At 58.9% G+C, this 10,716-nt stretch overlaps 1 protein-coding gene across 1 annotated transcript; it reads right to left on the bottom strand.

The window, feature by feature from the left end:
• Positions 1-443: 443 nt before the first annotated feature.
• Positions 444-10,479, bottom strand: CUNH11orf24 (chromosome unknown C11orf24 homolog). The gene is made up of 4 exons (XM_007944927.1): positions 10,276-10,479; positions 6,075-6,303; positions 3,088-3,261; positions 444-1,555 (listed from the first exon to the last, which is right to left on the bottom strand). Exons 1-4 carry the CDS (start codon positions 10,477-10,479, stop codon positions 444-446), a joined length of 1,719 nt encoding a protein of 572 aa, XP_007943118.1.
• Positions 10,480-10,716: the final 237 nt, after the last annotated feature.

Below are 10,716 nucleotides of genomic sequence, written 5' to 3'. Positions count from 1 at the left end.
CAGGGCAGGTTTGGGCACAGAACGCAGCACAACCGTGGGGCCTCCTATTGCATTGCATCACCTCGTCATACACAGCTTGCAAAGGCTCCCAGGACACGCTCACACAGATGGAGACGGTCTTGACAGGAAGCATCGTTGCTTTAATTCTGGTGAGGATCAGCCGCACTGGGGGCCAAACGGCGTCAGCCCCGCAGTGGTGCGATTATTAGTTACTGCCCACACCTGTCAACATGATCATTTACAAAAATAAATACGAAAAAAGCAGCAACTCTTTAGTGATCGTGGAACTAACTACACGGTGGTTATGTGTGAGCATCTGGCGCGTGTCCTAATTGGCACTGAGAACCTGGAAGCACTTGGTTTGGGCTCAGAGGCAGAACAGAAGGGGGACAGGGCAGCCGGCACGGCCCACGCTTGGAGCGGCAGCAGGCAGCCTCCCAGGCTCACATTTCGGAGTCTGCGTACATTCCGTTGATTAAGTAGTCCACCTGCGTGTAGTCCTTCTTCTTGTAGCTCTCGTAGGCTTGCAAGGCAAACAAAACCAGGACGGTGATGAAGAGAGTCACCCCGAGGACAAGCAGCGCCAGGAGGAAGCTCAGGGACGGGGCCGGGGGCCCGGCGGTGACCACCAGGTCCTGGCCTTGGGTGCTGAGCTGATGCAGGTCTGTGGCTGGCCTCTTGGTATCTGCTGAGCTCCCGAGAGTGGACCCAGCAGGAATAGTACTCGGTATGGCTTCCGTCCCCACCCACCCCGTGGCCGCCTGGGCAGACAGTGTAAGGTCTGGCTGTGCCTGTGTTGTGGGGGATGTGGCCACCACTGTGGGGGCTGGGCTGGCGTGAGGCACTGGTGCTGGGCTGGCAGTTGGCTCCTTTGCTTGTGCCTTAGTTGTGGCTGCCTGTGTCACGGACACTGAAGCCACAGAGGGGATGGAGGTGGACGTGGAGGTTGTGTCTGAGAGGACAGGTATGGTCCTAGTTGTCGTATTGACCACAGGCTGGTCCGTAGGTGCCTGGGGGGTGGGACCTTGTGCAGTTGTGTTAGGGACCTGGGAGCTTGTGGGCGTGAGGTGTGCTGTGGAGTTACCCGCTGTGGTCCGGGGCGGGCTGGGCATGCTGTGTGCACTTGGTGTGGTTGTAGCCACAGTCTCAGCCCTAGGGGCTGCCCTTGTCGCCGCTGCTGTTCCTGGCACCATGCCGCTCCCTGGCACCGTGCTGCTCCCTGGCATGTGTGCGTAGGGCATGCTGGGAGATGGATGCCTGGAGGCCGCCGTGGGCAGAGTTCGTGAGGCAGATGTGGGGACGGACGACGCGGGCCCTGCAGAGGTTCTGGAGGCCGTGAGGTCAGTCACAGCCACCTCTGTCCTGTTCACTGTCTCTGCTGTGATTTCAGTAGAGTTGGGGTTGGCTGCCCGAGTCCCTGTGGTTAACGTGACGGTGGACGGTATCAGCACGGATGTTCTCTCAGGCGTTTTATTCCCAGCCAGCCCGGTAACCATTTCCCTTGAAGTGCCATTCCTGACAGAAGGACTCCATGTGTTGTTAGGGACCAAGTGCCCTGCAGTCAAAGAAGAAAGAGACAGTCACCGTCAGGATGCACAGGTGGGCAGCACAGAGCGTCTAAGTCCCAGCGCCGGGGCTGGCTCGGGCAGCAGTGCTGTGCCCTTTCTGCTGGGCCCAGTGGGTGAAGGGCATGTCGAGGGGGCACGGTCCCCTTCCCTCTCCCACTGCAGCACCTGCTGTGCACAGCCCTTCAGACCCCCTGGCGTTTTGATCTCAATGCTCCTTCGTCCTCTCTGAACCCCAAGCCCACGAGATGCAATGGCTTTGTTGTTAGGATTATTGAATTGTGTCCCCAAAAACCATGTGCTGTAAATGGTAACCACTGTGCACCCAGCCAGGAGCCCTGCTAATCGAAAGGCTGGAGGTCCGAACCCACCCGGAGACACCTCAGAAGAAGGGCCTGGTAATCTCCTCCCACAAAGATTACAGCCCAGGACCCCGCGGGGTGCGTGGTTCCCCTGCTTCCGGGGTCAAGGTGAGCTGGAATCGACAGCACACCCGTCGGCGCTCCCCCATCTGGGAACAGGGTTTTCCCTGTTAGGTCAACAAGGCCCTATCAGTGCAAGGTGGGCCTTAAGCCCATCACTTTGACATAAAAAAAAGATGAGGCACAGAAGTAAGGACGAATGGGCAAGGCAGATGCCACACGAAGACCACCAACGAACTGAGGGGCGGAAGCTGAAAAGACAAGAACCTTCCCCAGAGCCAAAAGAGAGCGAGAGCCGTCCCCGAGAGCTGGCGCCCTGAATTCAGACTGCCACCCGAACTGTGAGAAAATTAGTCTGTTAAAGTCCCCACGGGTGGTGTCTGTCACAGCAGCACCAGGAGACTGAGGTGATCACTGACAAGCCCCCACGTGTGGTGTCTGTCACAATAGCACTGAGACTGAGGCAGTCACTGACAGGTCCCCACATGTGGTGTCTGACACAGCAGCCCCGGGAGACTGAGACGGACACTGACAGGCCCCCATGTGTGGTGTGTCTGTCATAGCAGCACTAGGTAACTGAGACATAAGACTATTTGATTGGATTCCCCGATATCAGACCTCAGACAGAGGAAACTCCTCACATTACAGGTGCTACCTGCTCCAAGAAAACCCACTGAACACGCCCAGGTTTGCAAAGCAGATCGTGAAGTCACGGTGCCGAGACGCCCGCCCTGCAGAGTGCTTGGCTGCATAGCAGGATGTGCTGCAGGGATGGCTGGCGCAGAACGAGAGCCGCCAACAGTCTGACGCATGAATCAACAACCTCCTCGTGGAGTCGCATTTACAGCAACAATCACACTTTGCAGGGCCCAGCAAATGAAGCTTCGGGGACTCAGCTGTCCGGTCCCACGGGGAGTCCCTAGCCATGCCGGCCTGGAGAAGAGGCTTGGTCTGACAGCCATTCTCAGCCCAACGCCTAGCGCCCAGGAGGCCTGGGGTTCCTGACTCCCTGGCCTGGGCCCGTAGAACTCTCTCTCTCCTGGGCTCAGGCAGCTTGGGGCCACCGTGGGCCTGTCCAGCAGTCACAGTTTATCACTTACCTGAAGAATTTGATGCTGCCTGGCAGTCAGAGAAGGCCAAGCAGGAGACCCAGACAAGCACGAAGACTGGCCACATCTTGTGGGCGAGCCGGGAGTGAGGCTGAGCCGTCCTGGTGGCCACCTGCCGCTGGCTTCTCAGGCCGCTCATGATTCCTTGCTGCTTGGCTGAGGGGTCTGTGGGCAGAAAGCACGTGTGTCAGGAGGTGGCTGGTCAGCAGGGCGCGACCTCCCCGGGGCCCCGGCTTGGTACGCACCCATCCTTGGGGGCTGGCAGGGCCCAAGGTACAAATGGAGCCACGGCTGGTGCCCGGGAGTGTACACATGTCAGCTGTGTGGTCGCCACAATCTGTCGAAAGCCCAACGCTTGACGGGTCTAAGGCACTTCTCAAACCTGATGTCACCGAGTCCCAACCTCAGCAGGTTCCCACTCCTCCAGCTAGAACCCAGGTTTTGAAAGAGTAGAGAGAGCCCCGGCCAGGCCATGCGCACAGGCTAGGCCTTCTGATCGCCAAGGCCAGCCAGTCTTCCTGTGACTTTCACAGTCTGCAGGTGAGCACGCCTTTCATATAGGAGATGCTGCCCTCGCCCTCTGCTCCATCCACCCATCTCTCCTCCCATCCACTCATCCCTCTAGCCACCCACCATCCATTCACTCTCCCATCCATCCATCTCTCCTTCCCTTTCCCTCCACCTCCATCCAGTACTTTCTGAGAGTCTACTCATGTGTGGGGCAGTGCACTTAGGATGGAAACGTGAGAGGTACACCACCTGCTTCCAGGAAGCCTGAAGTGGTTGGGCAAGGGTAGGGAGGCAGGGTGCTGCAGGGCCCAGAGGACGCACTGAACTCGGCCAGTGGTGGTTGGCTGCATGCCATGGACAGTTTCCTGGGAAAAGACAGCCGCGTTCTAAAAGACAGATGGGGATGCACCTGGGGGGGCAGGGGCTGGTGGAAGGGCAGCAGACACCAGCGGGGCCGGGGGCCGGGGGCCGGGGGCCAGGGGTCAGCGTGGAGAGTGGGTTCCACTGGAAAGGGACATGCTGGTGGTGCAGGTTTCATTGGGGTGGACAGTGCCCCTGGCAGGGCTCTAGAGAGGGGAGTGACGAGGCCAGAAAGTGCTTTAGCAAAAGGGGGGCAAGGGGGTTGGTGGGTGGAGCCTAGGGAAGAGGAGGCAGGGTGGCGATCCAGGCAGGAAGGGCTGCTGCACGGGGCGCTGTGGGGGGAGCCATTGAGAGGGAACGAGAGGCAGGCGGAGGCCTTGCTGTCTCCCAGGGCAACAGCACAGCCCAGAACCCCCACCCCGGCCCCCACGGCCCAGCCTCCCCAGGCCGTGCGCCAGGCCTGAGTGCATGGGGGCCTCCCCGTGCCGCGGCTGGAAGCCTGCACCCCAGGTGCACCGGTCAGCTGCTCCGCACCCTGCAGCCCCCACGACGAAGCCCTGGACTGGGCAGGGGCCACACACACAAGCGCGGTGGGGCGGGGGGTGGGGGCAGGGCTCCAGACAGACCCCTGAGCTGCCTCCAAATCCGTCCGGCCTGAGCATGACCGAGACCTTCATCTCTGCACTGAGGCCCTGAGGGAGACCCTGTCGTGAAAGGGAAGCCCTCATTTGCTCAGGGAGAACGACCCGACACCCCTTGCCCTGGCAGGGTGCCGAGTGCTTCTTGGCCAGCCTTGCAGTGAGGCTGTTCCTTGCGGTCAGACAGCTTGCTCCCACCCCCAAGAGCCCCCAACCTGGCCTGGACCCACCTGCCACCCCATGGTGGCCAGAAAGATCCCATAATCCACAGAGACAACCATACTTCCACGAGTTTAACCTCCCTGCTATCCCGGGGTGACCCCAAAGCTCCTTCCCGTGGCCCAGGGATCCTCCAAGCTGATCGACAGAGGTCCTGCGTGCCAGGCTGTGCCACGCTCACCAGCTCCCCCTGCTGGACAACTGCCTGGCTTAGAGAACCTGCCCAGGCACCTTCTCCCAGGAGCCTCTTCAAGCCCAGCCCAGCCTCTGAATTGCTTCTGTCCTGTCCTCCAGCCCTCATACCACCCAACGCCAGTTTCCTTCAAAACTGCCTGTGAGAGTGGCCGTCTCACAGAGAGCCATGCAGTCCACAAATGACAGCCCTGCGTTTGTTCTCTAGAGAGCAAAAGGCATTCTTTGTTCTGACAGACAAAAAACGTGGGGGTGGGGTGGGAGAAGAAACAAGCCCTCATCTCAACCGGGAAGGTCTGTTAGGTCTCAGGCACCCAGAGCTCGCCTCTCCCGTCAGTCGAGGCCACACGTTTCCTGCTAAGGGCCAGCAAGTAGGGATGTTAGGCCTTGTAGGCCACCCCATCCTGGTCTCAGCTACACTGCCCTTGGGGCCAAAGCAGCCACCTACTCTATGTCAATGAGTGGCTGTGGCTGTGAGCCAATAAAACTTTATTTACAAAACCAGGCCACAGGCGGGATCTGTCCCCAGGCTGTAGTTTGGGGCCCTCTGCTCTGGTCCTGAGGGAACTGTAGTCGCTCTAGCCAAGGCCGGGAGGTGGGCAGCTGCTGGACTGCTGGACACAACGCCGTGAACGGACCTCCTTCTTCCCGTCCAGCCCCCCACGCCAGGAACAACGTGGGCCATCCCACTCCCGGGTCCAGGGACAGCCGAGCCCAGTCTCCTCCCAAGGCCTGCTCTGCTAAGAGGAGTGAGAGGAGGCGGGCAGGGACCTGCAGGGGCCGAGAGAAGCCTCTGGTGGTAAGTGGCATTTGTGTCACAGAAGCAGAAGAGGGCCTAACGACTGCATGGCCTGGCCCCTCCCACCTGTTTCCACCCATGCACCCCATCCTCGTCACCCCAGAAGGCAGGCCCTCTGACGGTGAAGGGCCACAGACTGCACCCCAGTTAGGGGCAAGCAGCTTCGGCCCTTGGGGCTTTCCTGCCTTCCTTTTTCCCTGACTCTCCTGCAGACCCTGCAAACCCCCGCGGGGCTCTCTTGGGGCTCACCGTTCCCTCACCGGACAGGAGAGAACGGGCCTCAGGGCCTCGGACACCCACCAGGGGCAGCTGCTCAGGGCGTGTTCCAGGCTGGGCCATCTTCCCCCTTGGAGTGCTGGGAGCTTGGCACCGTGTGCGGTCTGGCTTGGCAGGTGGCGAAAGCAGCTCCGGGGGGCACCCCCAGGCCATGGCATGCTTTGTGGCACAGGTGGGACACGAGCAGGCGCTCCCCTCCGGGATCAGACATATCTAGGATTTGAAAAAAGAGTCAACACCACTCTTCAGGAAAAGCACATGGAAAGAAGCCAGTGAGGATGAGGCACCCAGACAGGGGAAGGCAGCAGGTCCTCATACCAGGAAGATGACAGCGCTTCCAACTTTTAAATGGCAAAGCTAACTTCTGGCCTAGCAATGTCTCCTGCTGGAATTGCCAAAGATGGACATTTACAGAAATGTTCACCCCAGCATTTACTCACCAAAGCAAAAAACCCAACTGTACGTGAAATACTATGGCAGCTATTAAGAAATTGTGGTTAAGTTTGTGTGTCAACTTGGCTGGGCCTGGCTGAGTGGCTGGGCAGCTGGATGGCGTTATTCCCCATGATGAGACTGGTAATTAACTCCACGGTGGGATCTATCGGAGGAGCTGAGCTTCAGGGATGTGGTCTGCTTCCTGCATAGAAGCAGCAGCTTTGAGGAAGGTCTCCAGCTGACAGCATGGTTGCATCCTGCAGGCAGCCACGTCTTCCTTCAGCAGCCTGCCATGCTCTGCAGGTCTTGGGACTTTTAATGGACTTGAATCAATGACCTGCTGTGTGGCTTGGTAGTATTGGGACTGTGCCTTATCACTTGTTGACCTTGGATTTGTCAGCCTCAGCAGCCAGCAGCCGCCTGAGTGAAGAAAGCCTCCAGTTGCAGTGGGCCGGAGCAAGAGGCAGAGCTGAAGCCCAAGGGCAAGGGGCTTTCCCCCAGCCTCTGGCACCTGGAACTCGGACTTCTAGCCTCTGAAACTGTAAGAGAATAAACTCCTGTCAGTTCAAGCCATCCCATGTGTGGTATCTTCCTGTCAGAGCGGCACCAGGGAACCCAAACAGAAATATACAAGATTTGTTTAGTCACGGGAAGCTGTGCGCCGTGCGTCATTCAGGGCAGAAAGCAGGTCACGGAGCAGTGTGTGCACAGAGCATGGCCTGCGAGCCGGCTCCCGCCCTTCCACACCTCCCCGAGCGCGGCTCTGCTGGCGGCCACCCTGTCGTCACCGTGTTGTCGTGTCTCGCAGCGCTCGGCCGGACTGTGCTCTGTCAGGGCCGCAGCCTCTGCGTGAGCTCACTGGTGAAGCAGCCCCCCGGGTCCTTCCCCCCGGCCTCTCTTAGTCTGGAAGCTCCACTGAGGCCTGTCCACCAGGGGGGACCCTGCTGGTGTGTGAAATACCGGAGGCATGGCTTGCAGCCTCACAGCAACACACAAGCCCCCACAGGACGACACCGTGACAGATGGGGGTGGACCAAGATCCTATTTTTGCGTCGATGCACTGGTGTTACAGGGCCTGGGGAGACCCACCTCAGGCCCGCGGCGATCGTTCCCGGGGAGCGGATTCACCGCAGCTTTCTGTTCTGCTTCACAGCTTTGCCGTGTCCTCACCAGCACGTACGTCTGGACAACATCTCCAAAAGGCTTGAATGAATGGAACAGTGTCGGGGTTTCCTCAAGTACTGGGAACCACCAGACAGTGAGGCACAGAGGAAGAGTTTGCTAAGTTAGAGAAAGAGGTGATGTACCTATCAAGACGTGTGTTTCTCAAGGCGCCACCCACAACTTCAGAGGAAGCCGAGAGGAGAGCTATAACGTGCAGCTCTCAAGCAGCACAGGGTTCAAGCACGGATAAGCCTTTAACGTAAACTCAGGAGGTTAACGCGGGAGCTCCTTGCTGTTCCATGGGCAGACTTGTGGGGGCTGGTGCCTGAGGAGCAGTGTGGGCCCATGCCTAACACACACACATGTAAGGCCATGTGCACACAGTCACATCCACATGTGCATGTAGCCACACATAGCCTCCCTCATACATGCCACACACCATCACGTGAACACAGGTGCATGTAATCAGACTCACGTGTATACACAATCACTCCCGCATGTGTAGCCACACGCAAGTCCACAGCCACACACATGCACATAGTCACACACCCTCCCCACCCAAAGTCTGCAGGTGGGACCACTCCACAGGAGTAGGAACTGGGCACTTAGTGAGGCAAGAACAGACCCCTGGCAGTGACCTCATCTCTCGGGAGGTTCTGCCCCCACCTTCCAACAGCATATTCTAAGTGTCCAGATTCATGTGTGGGGATCTGCACTGATCTTTGTAAGTCAACTGGCCACACACAAAGCCACGAACAAGACTTGAACGAGCCGTTTCCCTCAAGGGCTGCAGTGAGCCGGAGGTGGGCGTGGCCCGGCCATGGGCAGTCTGCCCTCAGAATGCAGCCAGTTACTCTCAGTAGCACTGGTGCAGATGGGTGGAGCTCTCAGACCCTAACAGGTGGAAGGGAAGGGCCCTGGGCAGGAAGGAAACAAGAATGAGGTTCAGGCTAAGTGGGGACCTGCAGCACGTGGGAAGACAGGAGCTTAGACTGGTGCTGGGAGCCCCCACTTTGTTAAGTGATCAGCTCACAACAGGGGAGGTTGCCCCTGAACCAGGCAACACACACTCCACAAGAAAGGTCCCCAGACTGGCCAACTTCCCAATCATTTTCTGGTCTGTGACCTTGAAACTCCACCCAGGACCTCTCAAATGTTTCTCTTGTGTTCTTAACCTTGGCTGGGTTTCTCATACTCTCTTGAATTTTGTCTGCTATATGCAGGGTGCTGTATGCAAGTGTTCTAAAAGGCTCTGAGGGGTGCAAACGGCTTGGGTCTGTCTACCACCCTAAAGGTCGGCAGTCCAGGCCCACCCAGGGGTGCTGTGAGAGAAAGCCCTGGCAATCTGCTTCTGTAAAGATTATAACGCAGAAAACCTTTCGTAGAAGCGGTTCTCCTCTGACACACGTGGGTGGAACTGACTTGACAGCTAAGGCTTTGGTCTTTCTGCAGCGTGAAAGCGCCATGAAATCCGACTCCAAATTGCTTAACCGTTTTTCCGGCATAGATGGATTCCAAAGATACAGCACAAAGAATCCCGGGCTTGGAAAGTGACCCTCAGGGTCGCTCCACCTTCCAGCACGCTGTTGATACTTCTTCATCTTCCGTACCATGGCTCCTGAACTTCCTCCAAGCTGAGGACGCCATACATACCAAGGAGTGGGGATTACAGAAGCAAATGCAGGGCGAACCCCGGATCCTTGATCCTGACACGTCACCCAGCTGAACTTTGGCAGCAGGAGGCTGAGGAACAAGGCTTGCGGTTTTGTGTGTAGACACTGCCCCGTGGCCCAAAGGAGGCGTCTCTGGGGCACGCTGGGAGCTGGATATGGTCCTCACTATATTTCCTGCTTAAATCAAGACAGTGATTTCTCAGGATCCAGCTTTTGCTGGCTACGTGGGCAGATCTGACCTTGCTCACCCATTAGGCAGGCCCGGTGGAAAAATGTGTACTTTAAGTCCTTTCCTTGTTGGTTGCACGAGCATTTTGGAGCTGCTTCCTGCCTGTGTGTGTGTGTGGGGGGGGGCGGAGGATAGCTGCACGTTGTTACAGGCAAATTCAAGCCCCGTGTTTATGTCTTGGGGTGAACCATGTGGACATGCTTCCTCCCACCAGCCTAACAGGAGCACACGCTCACATCGCACTCACGGGAGAGGGAGGCAGGTACATGGGCGCACAGACAGGCAGGGTCCCGGGGAGGCCTCGCCACCCAAGGGGCCAGCTCTTCGGAGGAGGGGGAGGTGTTCGCCTCCTAGGGGGCCAACCTGATCTTGGCCCTGCCCGCGCGCGGGACGACCTCTTGGCTCCCGCCCATTGGGAGTGTTCCAAACCGACACAACCAGCGCCCTCCTCGGGTTTGGAACCCCCTTCTCCCCGCCTCCCTTCTCTCGGACCCCTCCAGGCTCCCCCAGTTTTGGCCCCCAACTGACTCCGATCCTCCACTCTCCGGCCCATTCATCTTTCTCCTTCCCCCTCCTCCTGCCTCTCGGGCCCCCATTCAGCCGCCCTCTTGCCCTCCACTTCCCTCCTTCGGCCCCGAGCCGGGTCCCGGAGTGCTGACAGCAGCTGCCCCGACAGCAGCTTACCTGGGCGCGACAGGCCTGTGCGGCCCGGCGGCCTTCGGACGGCGGGGAGGGGCCGCGGCCCAGAGCGGGGACGTGGCCGGCAGCGAAGAAGCACCGCCAGGAGTTCGAGCTGCTCCGGGCGGCGGCCCTCACGCGGGCCCGCCCGGGCCGCCCCGGAAGTGGCGTCAAGGGAGAGCCGGCGGGGTGGGTCCCATCACTGGACATGTTTCGCGCAGCCGGATCCGAGCCGGAAGCGAGGGGCGGAGCCTGGCCGGAGTTGTATGAGGTCCCGCCCACCGGGGGGCCCAACTCTGGCAGCAGCTTCGGTGCGGCCGGAAGTAGTTCTTCTTGGTAAATTTCTGGCGGAAATAGGCGTTCTTGGGAGTCCAAGAGCCCGACGGCACTCAGGCCGATGAGTCGGAGAGGATGACTTCAAACGCCTTGTAAGACTTTGTAGTCCGG

This window comes from Orycteropus afer, unplaced genomic scaffold (assembly GCF_000298275.1).
Source record: "Orycteropus afer afer isolate SDZICR_OR568_19922 unplaced genomic scaffold, OryAfe1.0 scaffold00130, whole genome shotgun sequence".
Classification (NCBI taxonomy): Eukaryota; Metazoa; Chordata; class Mammalia; order Tubulidentata; family Orycteropodidae; genus Orycteropus; species Orycteropus afer.
The sequence above is the reverse complement of the archived record's forward strand: the minus strand, read 5'-3'. Positions and strand labels throughout refer to the sequence as shown.

Excerpts from the sequence above, each read along its gene's own strand:
- CUNH11orf24 (XM_007944927.1), bottom strand. The coding sequence starts at position 10,479 with ATGTCCAGTGATGGGACCCACCCCGCCGGCTCTCCCTTGACGCCACTT. Across the intron at positions 6,304-10,275 it reads CACAGGCCTGTCGCGCCCAG|ATATGTCTGATCCCGGAGGG; the intron begins GTAAGCTGCTGT and ends TTCAAATCCTAG. Across the intron at positions 3,262-6,074 it reads GGCCCGTTCTCTCCTGTCCG|ACCCCTCAGCCAAGCAGCAA; the intron begins GTGAGGGAACGG and ends TTCTGCCCACAG.